Genomic DNA, 21,289 nt, shown 5'->3' with positions numbered 1-21,289 from the left:
ATACGAGGTCCATAAATTCACTAAGAGAGACTTTCCTGAGCCATCTGACAGTGGTTCATAAACAGGATGCAATCACTTCACAGCTTATAGCACTTTCTCTGTGCTCAGCTTCCTCTGGGAGAAATGCTAAAGCTGGCACACTCCAGTTAACACTACACAATCATGGCTTCCTTATTTTATTTATTTGTTGCACTCAGGTTTAACTGAGCTGCCTTCTAACATCTGCAGTAGGTTGGTACCCTGTGTTCTCCTGGACAAAAAGCACCTAGCTCGTTTATGTGATGTCCTGGGGACAGCTTTCCTTCTGCCCCCATCCAGCCCCCTGACTCAGAGTCAGAGCTGCTCCTGGTGAATGAGGAAGGGCAGAGCTGAGCTGTCCCAGAGGGAATGTGTTCCTCCATCCCACTCACCGTGATGGTTTGATTGCAGTACCTGGCACACCCCTTCTTCAGGACGTTCAGGCCTTGTGGGTCATGGATGTAAACGCATTCCTTTGGGGACAGCGTTGGTTCCTGCACAAACAAAACAAGCTGCTAGGACTGTCACCTTCCCCTTGGCTCTTTCTGCTGCAGAGAGCAGCTGTGCCTATCTCTGAGCTGGGGAAGTTCACTGGGGAGCCAAGGTGAGCAGCACACACTTGTGGCAGGCCTAGGATGGACCAAGGCACACAGTGGCCTCCTCCTGCTCCCAAGAGTCCCCAGGCCTGAGCCAAGGTGCTGCCCTTTAGTTCTAACAATAGTATCTGTGATAAGGGAGAGAGCAAGCACAGGGGAAGGAAGGGAGGGAGAGGAGACAAGGGGGAGATAAGGATGGCAGGGAGGAGAAATAGAGGGTAAGAAAGAGGGGAGGAAAGAGATGGGAGAGAGGAGAGGCGAGAGGGGAGGGAGAGTGGGGAATAGAAGGAGTAAGGAGAGAATTAGACAGTGAGGAAGGGAAGGAAAAAGACAAAGGTGAGATGAAGAGAGGAAGACATAAGAGGAAGGGTTGCAAGTAACATTGGAACAATGCTCCTGTCTTGGAATTGGGCACAGGTAGAACTGGGCCCCAGGTGATTCTGACTTTGCCAGCCTCAGTCAGAGAGGAAAATGAGTGACTGGTGATTTTGCAGATCTCTACTTCAGACATCCATGCTGAGACAGCATTAGGAAGTTCTCCTGAAAGTCAGACCTCTCAGAGGACACAAGAGTTTAAAGGTGGTGAGCACCTCTCTGTCTTTCACAAACAACATCTTGGGTCTGGCCTTCACATTGCCATTTCCTGGAACTTGCTGTTCTGCTAACCTCAGCATGAGATAACCCAAACAGCAGCACTCCTCCTTCCTCCACCTTCAGCTAGCTCTGCTCATCTCTGAATCAACAGGGAACACAGGCCAGGAACAAACTGTTTCTCACCCCCTGCAGAGCAGAAAGGTTGTTGTGATTCTCTGGCTGTGATATAGGCAGAGGCAGTACTGGATGGTACTTGTGGAATCAGGTTTGCTTCTGAGACTCTGGAGCAGCTGGCAAACCCTGCTTGTGGGCAGGAAAGCTCTGCCTGAGGCAGAGTAGAAGTGCTAAAAGCTTCAAGTCTACAATTTCATTTAGACCAGAATTTCTCACCGTGCTCCACATTGATTCAGCAAGCAGACTCCAGAATAAGAGAGTGCACAGAGCAGTGAGTGGGTAGCAATCTGGGATCACAAAGCTTGGATACATACCCTCTAACAAGCCTCTCTGCTGCCTGCCTTTCCTGCTCCCTATTTATTTGAAAGTGGCTTGAGTCAGAAACTGTCAGTGTGCCTGTTTGTTATTATGCAAAGAAATTACAGAAATAACTACAAATATTTACCATTTCCTTGCTGCCAGGTGGGCAAATGCTGTTGTTGAGGGCTTCACAATCCACACAAGTGCCCTGTTAAGAAAAGAAGAGGCAAAAATGTAATCTTCTCAAAGGAACCCCTTCCCCATGCCAAGAATGTACAGAGCTACTGTTCCTAGTACATATATCCAAAACCTCACAATATGTATCTGAAATATTTAACTACTATTAGTTTCCATGCTCTGAAATGAGCCAAATTTATCACTTAAATGAAATCTCTCATGTGTCTCAAGCAGATGCTTGCACCTGCCTGAAGCTGGGGTTGTCTGCACTCTCTGAGTTTCTCTGCCACGAGGCATCCTGCTAGGCTGGAAATGTCTGGGAATCCAAGCAGCTTTGGGAACCCAAGCTGTAAGATTCACTGAGTCACCAAGTTATGTGGACACTGTGGCCCCTTGGGATTCACTGTGTCTCCCCAAACCTCTTACTATTCAGAGCCTCATCTTCTTTCCTCAGTAACCTATCAAACTGGGGAGCAAGCACCTCAAATAAGGAGTATGAAACAATTTGTGTGAGAATACTGCACAGCATTTGTAGGTCCTGAATGCCTGCTTCCTGCCCAGGCTACAGGACACCAGTGGGAACAAAGCACTGTCAGCCGAGTTAGCAACTCTAGTGGGAAGAAGATCACATAAAGGAAAAGGCAAATGTACTTTGGAATCCAAGGCAGGATGGGGGCATGGAAAGAACAACAACCTACAAGGAACATTTGCTGATTAACAGGAAAGCAGTGCCAAGTGCAAGCAGAAGAAACGCTGGCAGTGCTGCTGAAGTTCACACCAGGGCAACTCTCAGACAGACCACCTTTCCCAAATGCAGTTTACACAGCTTGCTTTTGGCCCTCCAGGTGAGCGTGGGGTGCACAGCAAGCACCAGCTGTGCTTGAGCATGAGAATGGGAGGAGATGACTTACCATCACAATCTTATGTTGCTCTTCATTGCATCTGTGAGGCAAAATGGGAATGATTGAAGGAGGGATGAAGATGCCATCCAAAGTATGAATAATACCATTTGAAGCCACAATGTCTCTCATTTTTAAGGGGATTCCTGATTCATCCATCAGAATTCTTCCCTGATGCAGAAACACAAATTTAGCCCATTAGACAGGATCAACTACACAAAGCCAATGTGGGAAACAGATGGTTCAGAGCATCAAGGGCAACCACACAAATGGTCAAGCCTCTTTGTGGAGTCACAGATTGGATAAGAAGCAAACTAATTCAATGATCTCAGTTAAGTCTAGATTTTTAAGAGGGGGAGGAAGCAGAGATTGGCTGAAACCACATAGTTCAGAACCACATGCAGACTTTCTCTTAGCACAGAAGGGTTTTGATTCACACTTACATCTGCACTAATGTTGATGGTAAGTATCTGGTTGGCCATTGTAACAATGTGTGGCATCATTATCAGTTGCTCTACAGTCACCTGAAATAAAACACACAGGGGTTGTACCATGAAAAGGGTCATTTCAGTGTAGCTTACATAATCCTTCCATGATTCCTGCCACTTGAGAAACTTCTGAAGGGGACTTAACGTTTACATTTCATGAAATACCATAAAAACAAGCAATGGGTCAGAGGGTAATCCAGGACTTTGTGTGAACTGTTTGCAGAACCACAAACACAGCAGTGCTGGTGGCAGCTGCCTTGGTTTTCATTCCTTGTTTAGGTAACTGTCCAGCACTGCTGAAATCAAGTCTCACTAGCATGGTCTCTTGCTAATACAGCTGCAAGTAGGGTCAGACTAATAATGTTTTTTTCTAGGACATATTCAATAAACAATGAAAGTTCAGCCAGAAGCATAATAGAGAACATATTTTGACTGAGCAAATTAGCTCTAAGGCAGAAAAAAAAAGTAAATTGCAGCTTCTGTACTTAGAAATGTAACTATTTGAATAGAGAGTTCTGAGAACCGGGACAATTCTTATTTTTGTGTCCTGCAGCAAACTCTACTGGACAATATTTTCATTGTAAAGGCCATCCAACTAGGGAGCACCAACACTCCAGAAAACTCAGAGTTCCTTCATGGAGAGAGAGCACAGCTGTCCCTTTTGGCAACTCCTTTCATGGCAAACATTTTGCCTCATCAGATCCTGCAGAGTCACATCTCTGCTCCTCCAGGGGAAGTCCAAGAAGCAGCAACTGAAGTCATCAACACTGTGACCTCTATGCCAGACAAAAGGGTTGCTAAGGGGTTGGTCTGAAGGAGCTCTGGGCTCAGAGCTGCCTGCCTTACCGCTGCTGAAGTGTAGATGTGATGTTTCACCAGCTCCTGAAGCTTATTGATGCCCTAAGGAAAGAAGAGAACATGGGAATTAGATATCCCTTCAATGCTCAGGAGGAAGAGGAGGCAACTACATTTTATTCTAATCAGAGATTGACAATGCCAGTGCCTATAGCAGTGAATTCACTTGGTGAATAAGTTCCTTCATTTTCCCCTGCCCAAAGCTGGGTGAGGAATGAAAGTCAAACACCAGATATAAGCAATCTGGCTAACCTGTAAGCTCCATCAGCCCCCACTTCTCTCCTAGAGCCTTACAGAAACAAAGACATGGTTTAGCCACCCCCAGGAAGAGCAACTTTCAGCAATGACCAGATCCATTGCACAAAGTCATTCCAGCACAGCCCAGTGCAACTTGGCCAGCTCAGGATGCCTGACAGTACTATGGGCTCCCACCTCTGTGAAAAGATAAATGAGCCTTCCATCTCTCAGCCGATCCACAGCATCATTGCTGGGTACAAACACAGTGAAGGGGCCTGGTCCATCCAGTATTGCAGGCAGGCCACAGTTCTGCAAAAGCAACAGAAGATTTCATCATGGATCTAACATGGGTTACTGAGGGGGGTCCAGCAGGAAGTGAGAGGAAATATTAAACAGCTCACTAAAGGCAGAGCTGTTGTAAAGCAAAATGTGCAAGAGGCAACTGGACACAAGGGACAGGTGTGTGATAGAACAGAAGTGTAAGTGCCACAAAACCACAGCTGGGATAAGGAAGCCACTGGTGGGAATGCAGCAAATATGAACAAGGGAGTCCCAGACTAATGTTCCCTGCATGCTTTAAACACAGAGAGACTCAACTGTGATCAAGAGCTAAACATGCTGTGGAGAGCAACTCTGCAGGGACAAGGGGAAGATGGGAAAGAGGCACGTACCCTTGCTCTTGTGCCAGATCCCCTACAAATGTGAAAACTCCAATATTTTCCATTACATTTGCTTAGGTAAAATAAGAAAATAAAGACTACAAACAGCACAGAATAAAAGATCCAGAAAGAAAGCCAAACCACTGAGATCTATTTAAATGCTGTTCAAAATTCCCCCCACATCAGCAGCAGGCTTTGTACAGCAGCAATACCTCAGCTTCCTGGACAGACACAAACTTGCTTACCTCCAGGATTGTTTCAAATCTACTGAAAATCTCCATTGAGGCAAGGATCTCACCAATGGTTTTCTGCAGGAAGATACAAAGAGGAAAAACATGGCTGGGTCTGAAGCCAGGTCTGAGCACATACTGGAAGGCCAAGCTTGTGGTTTGCATGTAAAGATCGACAGGAGACCATCATCCTCAAAGAGATGGGCACAATCTAATGATTATTTGTTCTCATTTAACACAGAGACAACTTTTTGATTATAATTTCAAAATGCACTACAGACCAATTAAAGAAAATCCTAGTTTGATTTTTATGTGAAAAATGCTTTTCAATACTAGTCCTGTAAGATACATATTCTGTAAGATACAGCAGCAGAAGAGCTCATTTGCTATGATTTTATTCATGAAAGTAGAATTCTCCTCTCAGCCAAGCACTGTAAAAGCATCATTGCAAGATTTTTATCTGGCTTATGTAGTACTTTAAAGGTATTTTAATAATACCTAACAGGCCTAATCAGAAATGGAGACAAAATAAATAGCCTTTTTCCTTTAAAAAAAAACCCTCACTGATTTGGAAGATTAATGATGAAAATCGCTTTTTAAAAAGTGCTTATTCTGCTGCTCCATAAAAGAAAAGAAATATGAATGCTTCTGTACCTGTGGGTTTCTGAGGTTGTCGGGGCTGGGCTTTTTCCTGAGGCTGTTGACAATATGTATGATGCCATTGGCTGCTGGGAGATTTGATTGCAAGACGTTGTACAGTTCCCCCGGCAGATCTTGATACCGGAAAGATTTGATGTATGTCTGGGTGATAATAATAATAATAATAATAATAATAATAATAGTTCTTCCTTGCAGTACATTTGTGTTACCATGATACAGCTATAAACCAGTCCTTATGGCTCAGCAAGGGGAAGGAACAGCCAGAGTTACTCTTGAAAAAGTAAATGTAAGGGATGGCCTGAGTGTAAGACAAGCACCTCACTCTACTTGAGTTTGGGTGATATTTTGATCCTGAGTGGTACTTTCAAATCTTAATACAGAAAAAAGACCTCATCTGGGATACCTTGCTCCAGAATGAAGTTTGAGTGTGAGCAATGCTTGATCACAGCTCTGGATCACAAAAGGATGCCCTGGCCACCACATAGCTGATTTGGAGGCAATCCTGGAAGTACAGCTTTGACTGCAGCTTTTATTGACTCATTGTGTCTACAAGGAGTGTTCATAACAAAGCCAAAGCAGTCAGGCTCACTGAATTAAAAGGCAGGTGTCTGGTCCCTCCACTTGGTATGGATCCATGCCCTGCAGCCTGGTGTGGGAGGGTGTCCCAAGGTTAACCTGCAAAGTAAGCAGCCAAGCCTTGGTGCTGCAGCCATGATTCAAGTCCAGGGAAGCACAGTTTTCCTGTGCTTTTCATTTTACCATGTGCACTTTGAATTGCTCCTCCCTGCCCTAAACTTCAGTTCACATCACTGATGACTCAGTCTGAAACAAAGGAAGGGGAGTGCAGACTTCCCAGATCAAAAAGCTCCTAAGTAAACAAACAGGAAAGAATTTTAAAAGGAGCATTGACACACTCAGTTCGGATTCCCCTGCTCCCAATAGTGTTTTGTCCTTTTGATGTATTATGACCTAGACCTCAAGGCCAAGGCTGGATCCTCAGAGAGGAAACACAGGGCTCTCTCCCTTGCCACCTGTGGGCTTGCAGGAAAGGTCCAGGATGGAGAGAGAGAGCAGTGGATACCGGAAAATGTGAGTCAGTTGGAAAAGGAAAAAGGAACCTTCCATGTCAGAACACAACAATGAAAGCTTCTTTGCTAGGAGGACTAAGAAAAATATAATAGAGAGGAAAAGAGAAACTAGAAGAGGAAATATTCATCATGTGGCTGTGTCCAAGCACACAAACTCCATGGGAGCATTCAGTCTGAAGGGAGACTGTGTTGCCTCTTCCACATCAGCCACATGGATATTGTAGCTGATAATGGTGTAGGGAAGAGGTCTCTTCTCCAGAGCATAGTGCACATAGAGAGCATGGAAAGACCATTCACATGTCAGATTCTTGGTTGTCTGTGAGACAGGAGATGTGGTTGCTTAGGGTGTCTGGTCTTAAATCACCTTGCTTTAGACTACACAAAGGAGCTTCTTGTTTTGATCACAGAAAAAGGTTTTCTGGTGAAGAAAGCCCTTCAAGGAAACCATGCTCAAGCTCCAGCCTGTTCCATGTGAAAACAGTGCCCCAGGCCTTCAGGAGTTCCTCACCTGGCCAGTGAATGTCAGCTGATGTCCTGACAAGGTCCACATAGTCTTGGCTTTTATCATGTCTTCTATCAAATGCAGACCAGGAACAATGTGCATTTTGCACAACTGCTCAGCAGCTGTGTCCTTTGGGGAGGAAAGCCCACATAAAAAAAGAAAAATGACATGTTCTTTCAAAAACTTCGTTTAGCACAACATCACCTTTCTCCCAGCTAACACATACACAGAAATTCTTAGCATACAAGACTGAGCTTTCCTCTTCATTTTGACTCACTGGAGTAGCACCCTGGCAAAACCCTCATGTTTGTCTGCACATGCAAGAGGGAGACTGATTAACCTGCAAGTGACTTTAGAGGAATCCCCTGGACAGAAACCTATTGGACTTGGACAAATTAAAAATTATCCTCGTATGCTCCAGACTATAAAATTTGCTGAAGCTCCCCGAGTGCAATCTTTCCGTATGCTGGACCATGCAGGTGGTCTAATCTGCTGAAATTACATTTAACTTCCTCTGGGTTTACCATCATTGCTGTTTTTTAGAACAATCTTCTGTCACTTTTTGTCAAATGATTTAGGTGGGACTGATCCTTGGGGGAGCAGGTCGACTAGGTAACTTGGTAGCCTCTCCTGATATATTTTCTATGGATCCAGAAGTTAGTATTTTTGACCATAGTTTGAAATTCCAATATTTTGGTGTAAAAGTTGGCCCCTTTAGAAAATCACACCCTCAGATAGTAAAAAGGTACTTAAAGCTTTAATAATAGTCTTACATAAGAGTGACTTTCCCGACATTAAAAACAAACAAAAAAAACCTCTGTCAGTATTGAAGAAAGAAATGGAGTTTTTAAAAATGTGAGGGATGTAACATCCTCTATAAGGCTACAACTTAACCAGACAATGAAAAGTATTCCCAAGAGATGATTTCTAGAAATAGTGCATGCCAAAGTTCCTCTCTTGTATCAATCAGTTTTTACACGCTGCAGACCTGAAGCGGGAAAGAACCTTAAAAGAAAAATTTGCTAAAATCAAGAAAACTTACATTGAATTCCATTCTATCAAGAATGGGAAGAAGGGATGGTACAAAGACTGTGAAGGGCCCATATTTAGTCAGCAGTGTTGAGCATCCAGAGGCTGTAAAATGAGGGGCAGTGTGAAGTAGTTAGGCAGTGATGGTTTAACCACAGCAATAAAAATATTTCTCTTGTTAACAGCACAATTCATTCTACACAGTATCAGCCTGGTGCAAGCAACAAGTATTCATTTACAAGGAAGTAGAGGGAGTTTGGCACTGCTACCCTGTCCCCAGCTTGCTCCACCCCCCAAGCAAAATAAAAAAGCATTTACCAAACATTTTCTTGGCGACGTTTAGCTTCCTTATAAACCTTCCTCGCAAATTGTGCTGATTTATCTCACCCAAGAGATCTTTATAGCAACTTCTCCCATCTCCAATCTCCCCTTCTTTGCACACACAGCTATGAGGCAAGGATGAAACATAACAAACCATTGTAAACCAGTTTGCAACACATTCAACAATTGCCAAGCAGAACAACATGTCAGTATCTACACTTGGAAGACCAATCCCAGTTCTCACATCTTAGAATCATAGAATGGTTTGGGTGGGAAGGAACCTTAAAGATTACTTAGTTCAAACCTCCCCTGCCATGGGCAGGGACATCTTCCACTAGACCAGGTTGCTCAGGTTGCAACCCAACTTGGCCTTGAACTCTTCCAGGGATGCTGAGTAACTTCTGCCTAAACTGAGTGACAGGAAAAAAGATTCACATTTCTGCCAGGAAAGCCAATTTGTATCTACTCAAAGAGAATGGAGATGCATCTTTCTCAGATACAAACGACATAAGGATTGTCTGCTCTAAAGTTCAGAGTACAGATTGCCACAATATAATTATTGGCACCTTTTTTAATTAGATATTTAGTCAGTTGTAGTAATTTCAGCATCTGAAAATCTGAGGTTATGCGTAAAACCCACAGGCTAAGTGATGATCTATCAAACAGCTCCTATGTGACCCCTTGGCTGCAGTGAGAAGCCAGTCCAAGCACACCAGGTAGCTACAGTTCATCTGGAGCTCACTGAGGGGCCCAGACAGGTTAATGACTTTTCCAGAAAAGCTTATCTACATGTGAAAATCTCTGTCCTGGTTCACACGGGTTTGCAGTCATCACTCAGAGACTACCAAAGCTGTTTTTTCCCGTTTGGGCTTTGTCCAAGTATCAGCTCTGCTCTTTCTGTGTCAGCCATGCAAAGACATGCGACACAGGGGAGGAATTTGACTCCACTCCAGCCTCAGAGGGCTCAGTGCCAGCTGCTGGGAAACAGATCTGTAAGGCAGGGACTGCACTGAACACTGTGTCCTGAACTGTGCTAGCACATCTTCAGAAAGGGAAGCCACGGTGTTTCAGTCTTGGCCTGGAGCACACAATGAGCAAGTGGATGCTAATAGTTTTAGCAGCACTGGGGAAGGAAGGATCAAGGAGATGGGATTGCTCTTTCCCTCTTCAGTGTCTCAGAGAAGCTCTACCTTTTCTTGAAAACACGTAAAATTCTCAGGGAAGTTTTCTCTGGTGTTTGAGAAGCCATTATGCAAAAATGATATTTCTCATCTAAGCGGTACAAACTTGTAGTTTTGCTGCAAAGGACTACGTGAGGTCTGGTGTTTCCTCACTCAACTTACCCCTTCTCTGCCACTCTGCAACTCTAATTTATTTATTGCTTACAGATCTGACTGGGAGAAGAGACAAAGTCTTATTCCTTATTATCAAATATGCACAAATGTGAGCAAATAACCACACATCTCCCTTTTAATGATTGATTATTAACTTCTACCACCACTAGCTTGGGGAGCTACACCTCCAGCTCACATCAAAGAAGACTCTGCCACCCGAGATTTAAAGCATTTTGTGACCCATGTGCAATAATTTACAATGGCTGATGTCAAACTCTTCTTCCAATAGGTTTGTTACAAACAGGTTCTTCTCAAAGGGTGACTCTGGCCTGTAGTCTTGAGATCACCATCAGTTTCTTCAAAATTCAGTTCATCCAAACCAAGTTTCCATTCTAACTGCAGAAAAAGCTTCTTCATTTGCAGTTTTCAAAGTGGCTTACCTAGGAGTCCCCTGAGAGTTAATTTCACACGTGGCAGTCAGGTCACAATGGTACTGCCGGCAGTCGCTGGGAAATGCCAAACACTCAGACGAAGGAGGTCTCCTACTCATCCCAGGCTTGCAAACACACGTTGCCTAAGGGAAGGCAACACAGTGATCATAGAGCTGTATTCACCATCTTTTACCCTGTGAGTAATCCTACAAAAGAGCTGTCTGGTTTCCCTTTGCATAATCTGAGGTGAGGAGAGCAGATTTGACCAGCACATTCATCAGTTCATGTGAAGATCTCCCCTGGACAATTTTGGTTGTTATTGCCTTACCTCTCCTGGCCGTCTGTAAATACAAATTGTAGAGTTTTCTGGGCAGCCTCCATTGCTGTCAACACAAGGGTTGATGGGCTGGCAAATCTTTCCATCTCCTTGAAATCCTTCTTTGCAGGTACATTCATACGTACGAGATCCAAGAACTTTACATACAGCAAAGGGAGAACATGGAGAAGGAGCACAAGGATCCTGAGCTGCAATTAAAGAGATTAGAGGTGAGCAGAACCAAACTTCTGTTTTCAAAACAGTGCTTAATTCAGCACAGCACACTGTAGGCATGGAAAGAATGGAGCATAAGGAATTTGTACTGTTTAAACTTCTAAAATTTCACAGGGAAATGAAATCATTCCAAACAGCAGACATTTGGGGGTTTTTATTCTGAGGAATTTGGATGACACATTTTTCATCCTATTTCAGTAATAGAAGTGCGAGTGACAGAGGATGCTTGGATTGGTTCTGAATTTGCATCATATCTGAGGATACACGAAACTGCAGTTTGGTCAGCAAAACCTGTAAAGTGCCAGTGAAAACATCTATCCATAGCTAGCTCATCACATGCATCTTATCAATGTTCTTTTAAGGAAACCAGTTCAAAACCTTAAATTTGAAATCAGTGAAGAACTCCTTGGACTCCACACATTATTTTAACTGGTTCAGACTCACCAACATCCTGCTGTCACTACTTAGTGCATAATTATAAGTGAGTGCTGGATGGAACTTGCAACTTTAATTCACTTCTTGCTTTTATGACCAAGTGAAAGGAGAGCCAAAAGCTTAGCCTTTAATCTTATGGGTATTCCTGAAAAAAAGGGGCTTAAACCTCTGCAGTGAAGTAGGCATTGTGTTCACAGTAATCAAACTCCTCTGCAGATAGCAGTGTGATAGGTTTTTTCCAAACAGGACCATTTAGGGTCACAGAGAAGTTTCTCACCTTGGCAAGTGCTGCCCTGTTTTCTGTAGCCCAGCTTGCAGTCACACAGGGCTGTCCCATCCCTCACCACACACTCGCTGTTGGCCTCGCACGTCACACCTTTGCAAAGGGGGAGCTCTGCAGTCACACAGCAAAGAGAGTTTCCCTTTGAGCATGTAGGGCACTGGTAGGAGATATAATTCACCTTACACAATATCTGGAAATAAAGGCAAATGTGGTTTCCGAGGACCCCAAATTGGCAAAAATGCCAGAGGATATGAGCAGTGCAGGCAGCTCTAAGTTCCTGGCAGTCTAGGTAGTAAGGCCCCCCAAGGCTGAGAGAAGAGGTCCAGCTGGTGTCCAGAGAAAGAACAGAGGCATACAGAGATGGTACATCTTAATCCCTGTCACAAAGTGGGCAGTAAACCCCATCTCTTCCCTCTATCTTGATCTCCAGTGCTCAAATCATCTTTTCTCTACATTCCCAACCTATTCAGTGCCTCCCTGCCCCTTTAGAGACACCCAAGCCCACATCACAGGGCTGCTCTCCCAGCCCCTCTGCAGCTACCAGTGTGTTTACCTTGGTCACACCTGGGGCCTGTGTAGCCTCCATAGCACGTGCAGCTCCCATTCCCAGCGACGCCGCTGTTGCATTCCCCGTGCACACAGTCACACTCTGCAAGGGATGTCAGACAAAGCTTCAGCCCTTTGGCTGCCAGGCAATGCACAGGGCTCCAGGAACACACTGGCCAGCTACCCTGGCACTTGGCAGCCTGATTTCCTACCAATAATCCACTAGCTCCTTTTAAAATATGGCCATGCCAGCCAGAGCTTTGAGAGGGTAAATTGCATGTCCTGGGCTCAAGAAGATGAGATAAAGAGCAGTTCTGAATGCAAGACCTAGACCAGCTTTTCAGGCGTGTGTTTTAACACATGGGTACAACCTCCAAGGTCACACCTATCTCACATGTGTGGACACAAGGAAGCAGGAGCTAGACAAAAAGGGCTCCTGTAACAGCCAGGCTGCACTGCCATAATTCACTTCCCAAAGTGCCATACATGAGAGGCAGCATGGTGTGTAATCATGTTTTTATAGAGGAAGGAAGGAAAAAGCTGGGAGACAAGTGGAGCTGTTTTAGGAGTCTGAAAAACAGTTGGGAAGTGAGTGTGCGTTGTTTTAGGGATGTAGGTAATGGCCTGGCTAGAAAGAGAGAGGAAAGTGGGACAGCCTGGGTAAGGGGGGGAGAGAGAGATTTACAATAGGAAAAATGGACTGTTTGAGTGAGAGACTGAGGATCATTTATTTAGTGGGACAGTGCAGAAGGGCACAAAGACAAAATACCCAGACACCTGCTATTGAACACTGCCAGCTCTCTGCCACTTTCCCCCTCTTCAGCACCTTCCTCACTCAACCTCTTCCTCCTCCTTCCTTGTTTTCAGTTATTTTTGTAGAGGTTTCACTTGAATGACTTGTTCTTACCTGACTGACAGTCTGGGCCAAAACGATTTTCATCCTTGCAGTTCTGGCAGCCATACCCACTGTATTGCTCCTAGAAGGGCCCCAAAATGTGTCAGGTATTATTTTTCTGTATCACTCTATTGTTTCACACATCATTATAGTTTAAAGTCTCTCCCCATTTTTGATTTTCTGTGATATCTGAAGCAACACAGTGAAGAAAACTGATCTGCTCAGTGCTCCAGTACTAACCAGCCCCCATGGCAAAGGAGATCCCAGTGTAAGCTGACACACAGAGGGCATGCAAATGCCAGGAAACTCTGCTGGGCACTGAGCAAATAATGTCCTAATTACAGACAGACAGGAAAGTTCCAGCTGGCTCCTGATATCTCTCTGAAAAAGGAATCTGGAGTTCATTAATACCAGTGGGATTTTTTACATTGATTTTACAGGGTCAGGGACCTTCAGCATACATTTTAGTTGATATAAGGTGTCTTTGAGTTAAATCCAAAATCAACTTTTCTCAAACAAGAGTCCAAGAGGTAGGATTTGAGCTGTTAATTAAGGGTGTTGCAAAAATATACAGTTCATCAGGGAAAGTCTAACTGATTAATTACACTACACATTTTAGAAACATCACTCTATTCAATTCAAGTGTGCAGGAATTGTTTATACTTTGGTTGTACTAAGTGTGGAGTAGTAAAGAAAAAAGAAAAAAATATCAACCCTAAATTCTTTCTCATCTCTCCCGTTTTTCCTGAGAGAGGGAGCCTCTGCCTAACTGGGTACAGCTCATTAACAGCCAAGTGTCTCAGGGCTACTTGCAGCTGCAGACAGATACAATTATTTCAACTGATCAGGGGTTAAATTAAAGCAATTCTTTCCTTATTTCACCCTTGAGATTCTTCCCAGCTCCACACCATCACCAACAGTGTTTTAGTGCTATTGCTGACAACAGCAATGCTGCAGGAAAACCACAGACACTGATGCTGGGATGAGAGGAGCTGTAAATGCCTTCCAGGCAGAAGGGCAGCCTCCACCCAGAGCTCCTGCACAGACACCACACAAACAACTCCCTCTGACAAAGCACATCACCCTTAGAGAAAATCATGCCCTCACCTTGCAGATGCAGGTCCCATTCTGCTGTATACCATCCAAACATGTCCCATGGCCATTGCAGGGATTTTCAGAGCCTCCTGGACACTCTAGCAGGGAAGAGACAGGACAGATGAGATTAAATTGAACAACCAGCACCTTCCCATCTCCCCCTGGCCCAAGTATTCCAGCTGTACAAAACAAAGGCCAATTCACCAGCAAATCATCCAGCATGCCTAACACTGGCCCAGAGGTGAAAGGTCTAAGGAAAAGTCCCAACAAGCCCTAACTAAATTTCAAGAAAGGCACTGAAACATGTTTTGAGGTTGGGCCACTGCTGCCAGCAGCACTGAGAGGTGAGGGCAGTTCTGGAACTAGGAACAGACAGGAGCCTGCTTTGCAAAGACACTGAGCATTTTCAGCTCTCCTTGACTTCATGGAGCGCTGGAAGTGTGCCCAGAAAAACAGGGTCTCCACATCTTTAGAGTGGGGTACCTCCAAATTCTGAGGACTATTTCTGATAATTCTGAAATCTGTGATTTCTCTGATGAAACTAGTTGCTTATTGAAAGCTATTATGAGAACAGGCTCAAGCACTCAAACAGTCTCCCCTTTTCTGCAGAACTGGAGGGGGCCTTTCCATATTCTTTCAGTCAAACATGTGAGAAGCCTAGTAGATCTTGATTTTGGATTTTTGACACAAGACAAAACAAATTCTCATTACTTGGCATAAATCTGAGTGGGAGTTTTGGGACTGTTACTTTCACCTTGGGTTGGAATTGCTAAGTATTCTCTATGGCTGAATAGCTGACTGACTCCAGACTATAGAGCAGCACACGTGGCACACGCGCTGCAGACGAGAGGGATATCAGAAAGATCTTCCTCTTCCTTTGGAAACTTTTGCAAAGAGGAACAAAAACATCCCTTTCCAAAAGTTTATTTTTATAGAAGAGACAAAAGGAAGTTCCACCACAGGAGGTTATGTTATGTGTTAAATGTAAGGGGATTCAACTCATCTGGAGCAAAGAGATTATGTGCTGAACAGACAGATATGCTCCCAGACAAACAATGGAGACCTTGTGAGTGTTCAAGAAATAATGAAAATTAATCACCTCAATATATATTTAATACCTCCTATTAAATAGTTTGACCTGTTCAACAGCTGGAGGTTGTTGTAAAAAACCCCAAAACTTACCATAGCACTCTGTACCCCAGAATCCTGGACAGCACTTTTTCTCCTCAATTTCCTTCTTACACATGTGATGGCACCCTGGCAGGGAAAGGGTATTTTCTCCTAACTTGACAGAGTATCTTAAAAAGAATAATCCAAGATTATGATTATACCACAAACCCAGCACAGGCCTGCTGGAGGGTTTCTAGGCAATCCCACTGCAGTGCCCTGGGCTCTGAAGGGAAGGCAGGGCCCTCATCCCCTGTTCCATGCACACACACAAGAGGTTTCACTCCAGTTATGTCTTCTCTAAAGAGGCCCATTCATTCAAGCCTCAGAGTTTGGTCAGAAGAAACCTGTCAGGGACTGGGCACGAGACAGGATCTTGCATCAGGATGGAATCCTTGGGTGCTGAAGGGTTAAACAGCACAGAAACAAAGGTAGGGTGACTCAGCATTCAACTCCACATCTAAAATAAGTTTGAAAGAACAAAATCTCCTTTCAGGACTCATCCTTTTGTGTCTTTTACTGAAGATTCCAGATCAAAATGCAGTAAATTTGGATTTAATAGCCATATTATTCACAGATTCTCTATTAAATCTTGGACAAATGCCTTAAATCCCTCAAGGAAGCATCTTCTTTTCAACCCATCATCCCTCCCCTCCACACACAGGGTGAGTCCTTGGTGGCAGTGCCTCTCGTTCTGCACGTACGCGGTACAAAACTATTCTTGGGTCTGTCCAACAACCACCACAAGAGTAGATAACACTCAGAAAAGCTGCATAGACTCACATTATTCTTACACTTCATTTTATTTTTGGCACCACATCCTTCCCAAAAGGAACTTGGAAATTATCTCAATAGCACTGCTGCTTTGGCTTCCATCTGACTCCTGTGTGTGTGCAAAAGCTGCTATAAGCTGCAAAACTGCCACCACTATTTTTAAAGTATTTTGAGGGAATCAGAGAAAGAGCAGACAATGGGTCTATATATTAACAGTTAACATTCACCACTGAATACATACACAAACAATAATCTATAGTGTTTCATTTCACAAAAGCCTCCTAGTAAATTCAGTTTTCCTTCATCCTTTTCCTACCTGCCAAACTCAACAGAGTATGAGCAAGGAACACATGAACAAGCAATTGTCATAAAGTGAACTAGGAAGGTTAAAAGTTCAGAGGATTATTGCTGGAAGCTGGGAGGATATACAAGGGGAACTATCATTAATTTTTTTTCTTAATAAGCCACTAAGGAATTCTGGGTCTGAAACAGGTTTTTATGCTAGACAGACCTCTGTTAAATTGCTATACAGCAGGACTAACAAACCCAGATTATTTGGGGCAAGTTAAAAGGTTATTGTCATTTAATTTGTTCTGTGTATATAGAACCTGCCCAGCCAAAAGTCTGTGGGATTTGCAGAGAGACAAAAGCAACAATAATTGGGGCCATAAACCCATCTGAAACAGAACTCCATGGACCTTTACAGCTCAAAACCACGTGTGTGTTCTCCTGAAGAGCACACTGCTCCCTGCATAGAAGGGCTGCACCAAAAGCATTACACAGTTAGGAATCAGGCCTTACCTGCAGTCCTTGACCCCTGTTCTTTGGGTGGTCCTTGACCAGCCTCTTGGACAGAACATTTTAGACACTGCAGCACAAGAAGTACACGCTGTATTCAAGGTGAACATTGTCTTGATATTGCATCGCATGGATTTTAACTTAAAAAGAAAAAACAGCACGGAAATAGCCCCAGATTAAATTGTTATCCCAGGCACTTATCTTGCCAATCTTGTAATATCTTTATCAAGTTGCACCATGAGTTAGATATCACTGGGGAGGGCAGTGGCCAGTGCAGCACACTCTCCCATGGACTAAACCCTCCTGCCAAGGTGCTGCATGCTTGGATCTACTGGATCTCAGCTAGAAGCAACAGATCAGGGCAGATCACAGCTATCTTATCCTTCCCCTATGACCCACAGCAAAATTTCTAACCATTCTTAAAATAACCACAACTCTGCACTGCTTATTTCAGCTGATCTTTTACAAACATGTGACAGTGGTGTGTGAGGACAAGCCCTAAATTAATAACCCTTGCCAGAAGACACTGAATTAAAAGGCTACAAAACATTTATCTTTTCTATGCCACTGATAAATCCAGCTCATTGCTATTCCATGGATCTGCAGAGCTGACTGTGTTAGTTCAGTCTATTTCCCAGAGCCAGAAGCTGCTCACAGAAATATTTCTCATGGCAACTGTCCATGAGGAGGCACAGGGAGATGGATGGAAAGGAAAAGTGCTCTGCATCTCTCTGAACACCTCAGTGCTTTGACCCCAGCTGAGAAGGACTCCATTAACACTGGCATGAAGATCAGGTAGGACACTTGGATACATCACGTGGCTGGTGAATAAATCAGTAAGCCCTTCCACCCAGCCAGAATGACTTTAGGGATTTGGTTTTCCTCCTTTCCTGCACCCCTGCACAGCTTTGCTTTTCCAAGAGAAACACAGATGACAAAGTACAGCCTCAAGTGGGAATGATCATCATCACATGCCAACCTGTCATTAAAACGTGTGATTTTGCTCCAAAAGCATTTCCTTGAATTTCTAAACTTCTGGAAACAAGCAACTGCATGGAAACCTCATTGGTAATTTTGAAAAAGACAGTATTTGCCACTGCTGATGACAGAGAAAAGCTGGGAGGCATGAGCTGTGTATGCTCCAGAAGGTCATTGACTGGAAAAAACCCAGAGCTCATCTCAACTGTGCCTCTACAGGCATTGTATTTTCTAAAAATAAAAACATTGTATCAAATTTTGGGAGAGGCCTTGATCTGGAATTTTAAAGCCAATCCTGAACAATCCTGCTAATGCAGCAGCCCTCCTGTCCCCAGAACTCCTTGTTTTGGATTCCCATCAGCAATCTCAGTTTTGTTTCCTCTGAACTTAAGCCCAAATACATACATTTGCCTCAAGGCAAGGGAGGAAGCCCATGGCTTCCCATCAGTTATCAAGAGCTCAGGAAGGCCCTCCCAGATGATAGGCAGAAGACCCTGACAGGAAAACCTCCCGAGAGATAACCCTCAAGTCTCAAGTCCACAGGGACATGTCCCTGGAATATTTCCTGACTCCTTCCCCCTGACTGGAGCTGTTGAGCTTTTGCTCGTGTTTATGGATCCACCTTCTGCAGCCATACATGCAAGAATGCTGCCCAGTGAAGGAAATTATTTCTGTGGCTATGGTTGCCTTTCCCATGGATATTAACTTCTGGTTCTGCTTCTGAGGTTTTCCTACCATACAGCAACCTCCAGTTCCCCTGGCAGCAGAATCCCTAGGAATCTCTTATGTCGAGGACTCCCTTGCAGTATAAAGAGCTCAGAACCAATTTGAGATCCACCAACTCCATCTCTCCTGTGAGCACCAGCTTTACTGATGTTATCCAGCAGAACAGAGATCAGCTTTGCTGTTCCTTATGCACAGAGCAGGCAGAGGAGATTTCCAGTTTTTCATGGAGAAAAGCAGAGAAAAAGAACAAACAATATGGATGAACAAAGGAGGTGCTGCCTCCAGAGTACTCTGTCTCTAAAGACCAGCAGGGCCATTGATGGGGTCAGCCATCTCATTGGATCTTAAATGAGGGCTCCAGATTAAAGCTGGGCTTTTGAAAGGAGCCAGTTGAAGCCAGGCACATGGGTCTCACAGAACAGACAGCTCCTGACTTTTTGGTTCCACCAAATCCCAGCATTAGCCTTTCCTGAGACAATGCCTCAGAAAAAGGAATGGGAAGATGCCTGAGCAAGAAATACAAATGTGGACTCCTTCCTGTGAGTTAGAATTATGCCACAAACCTCTACCAGGCATCTGAGCCACCCTATCTGTATCAAAAAGACCAATAAACAGAGCACAAAACACTAAATTAAATTTCTCCAACCTTCTATTTCATCTGTACTTTCAGGCATCAGACACAGTTGGGCCATTAAATGAGTTCTCTATCACGATGGTGCAGGAAGACACCATTATTCACACGTTATTCTATTTCCCTTCTCCTTCCTTCATCAATGTGGTTCCATTTCTCAATGGAAATGAAGAGTGGGAGAGGTGGATGTCTGCCATTCCTCCCTGTTGGCATGTTTAATTACTTGCAGACCTCTAAGACAAGACAGTTATTGTGGAATCCCCTCTACCCTACTGGGACACTAGATAAGCTTAGGCAGCTTTCCAGTAAGACCTTCCCCTTTTTATAAGGAAATATGCTTGTGTCAGCAGCAACAGGCAGGAGGAAAGAGGAAGAAAACAGCTGAGTGGAAAAGTATTAAAAAAATATTTCCCTTCTAATTTGAGTGACAGAACTGATGAAGCAGTCATTTTCTGGAGAGTTTTTCTTCTTAGGAAAGCAGAAGAGGGAATCAAGGGACATAAATGCGACAGTCTGGATACTCAAATTCTGGAAAGGATGAAAGACAGACAGAAGTTTGAGTCAGAAGTGGCTCCTGGGGCACAGCCTCATGGAAAACAATGATGCACTGCTCCCTTGGGCTCATCTTTGACTGCTGTTCCTAAGTGCAAAGCCACTGGAAAGGAAGTGCCAAGAGGGAATATCTGTCCCTGTGATGCAGCAGTGCTGCCTGGTGACAGTCACTGTTCTGATCAGGTGATGTTGTGAGCCTGGACTGGGTCACAGTTTGTGTACAAAGGAACAGGAAAGGAGGACTGATGCTCTCAAATATCTCCAAAATGAAATTTTTAAAGCAGAAGACATCCAGCTGTAGCCAAAAGAAGTTAAGAGCCAGGGTGCCTCTGTCTTCCAGGCCGTGCTGTGCTCTCTCCCTGCACTCAAATGCTTGTGCAAGAGCAGCCACTGTTCTCTGCACTCAGCTGAGACACACAGAAGCTTCTGGATGCTGCAGTGTTTCCTTCCCTCCTCTCTGAACAGATGTCCCTCACTTCTCAAGCGCTCATTTCTCGTACTCCACCTCAGGAGAATAAGCTGGGAAGTATTTCGTAAGGGCTAGTTTCATTCCCCTCATTTTCACTCTTTATCTTTTCCTCCCAAACCACAACACAAATCCTTCTGCATGGTAAAAATCTCAAGGAAGAAAGAAAAACATATTTGGACGTCAGTGCTCGGCTCCAACAATCCTGGGAGCCAGTTCTGGAAATAGCCATTATCTAATGAATCACCAAGTTTCCAGGGCATTTGTCCTTTACAAAACAGAGCTGTAGACACATGCTCGAGTCATTATAGTCATGAACCTCCCCAAGAAGTTCTCAATAACATTTGAGCTGAAGAGAGCAGCAGCTCCTGGACACACAAACTCTTCACACTTGTTCAAGGAAGACACTTTGTAGTGTGAAGATGAACAATGAAGCTCACAGATCACAAAACATGAGATTTACTGTTGCCCTGGGTTCCCAGCATCTCAGCTGCGGAGCACTGGACACATGGGGATGCTCAGACCACTCTCCTCATTTCCCACCATTCCTCCTCCAGCACAGCCTGGGATTGGCCTCCTCCCAGCAGAAAAACTTCCATGGTTCTCACATCTGCTGCATCTTCCCCAGCCCATAGCAAGAGGTATGAAAAACCAAATCAGACTAACTGTCATGTTTGAACCATTAAAGCTGAGCCCTGGGGTAACATCACTGAAAAACAGGCAGCAAAAAATCTCTCTTCTCTCTCAATGGCCCCTGTGAGCCAAGAAAAGCCTCCTGTGGAATCACAGCACTTTTATTCC

General features: G+C 44.2%; 1 protein-coding gene across 4 annotated transcripts in view; it reads right to left on the bottom strand.

Annotated features, from left to right (window-relative positions):
- Positions 1–21,289, bottom strand: part of STAB1 (stabilin 1) — a 53,846-nt gene that overhangs the window by 29,873 nt on the left and 2,684 nt on the right. For 3 of the 4 annotated variants that reach the window (XR_011681195.1, XM_071439859.1, XM_071439860.1), the window contains exons 3-21: positions 17,139–17,275; positions 15,579–15,694; positions 14,409–14,494; positions 13,314–13,383; positions 12,414–12,509; positions 11,855–11,971; positions 10,921–11,117; positions 10,602–10,735; positions 8,825–8,952; positions 8,520–8,611; positions 7,484–7,606; positions 5,882–6,028; positions 5,243–5,305; positions 4,534–4,647; positions 4,093–4,146; positions 3,202–3,282; positions 2,771–2,929; positions 1,828–1,890; positions 411–512 (exon numbers count right to left, since the gene is read on the bottom strand). Coding sequence is in view for 3 of the 4 variants with exons in the window: in XM_071439859.1 (XP_071295960.1) it covers positions 411–512; positions 1,828–1,890; positions 2,771–2,929; positions 3,202–3,282; positions 4,093–4,146; positions 4,534–4,647; positions 5,243–5,305; positions 5,882–6,028; positions 7,484–7,606; positions 8,520–8,611; positions 8,825–8,952; positions 10,602–10,735; positions 10,921–11,117; positions 11,855–11,971; positions 12,414–12,509; positions 13,314–13,383; positions 14,409–14,494; positions 15,579–15,694; positions 17,139–17,275 (2,079 nt within the window). In the remaining variant the exon portion in view is untranslated. Of the gene's footprint in view, positions 1–410; positions 513–1,827; positions 1,891–2,770; positions 2,930–3,201; positions 3,283–4,092; positions 4,147–4,533; positions 4,648–5,242; positions 5,306–5,881; positions 6,029–7,483; positions 7,607–8,519; positions 8,612–8,824; positions 8,953–10,601; positions 10,736–10,920; positions 11,118–11,854; positions 11,972–12,413; positions 12,510–13,313; positions 13,384–14,408; positions 14,495–15,578; positions 15,695–17,138; positions 17,276–21,289 lie in introns of those variants that run through there. The other variant, XM_071439861.1, reaches the window with a different exon arrangement.

This window comes from Agelaius tricolor, unplaced genomic scaffold (genome assembly GCF_023055355.1).
Source record: "Agelaius tricolor isolate 1412-34295 unplaced genomic scaffold, bAgeTri1.0.p SCAF_14, whole genome shotgun sequence".
Classification (NCBI taxonomy): Eukaryota; Metazoa; Chordata; class Aves; order Passeriformes; family Icteridae; genus Agelaius; species Agelaius tricolor.
The sequence above is the reverse complement of the archived record's forward strand: the minus strand, read 5'-3'. Positions and strand labels throughout refer to the sequence as shown.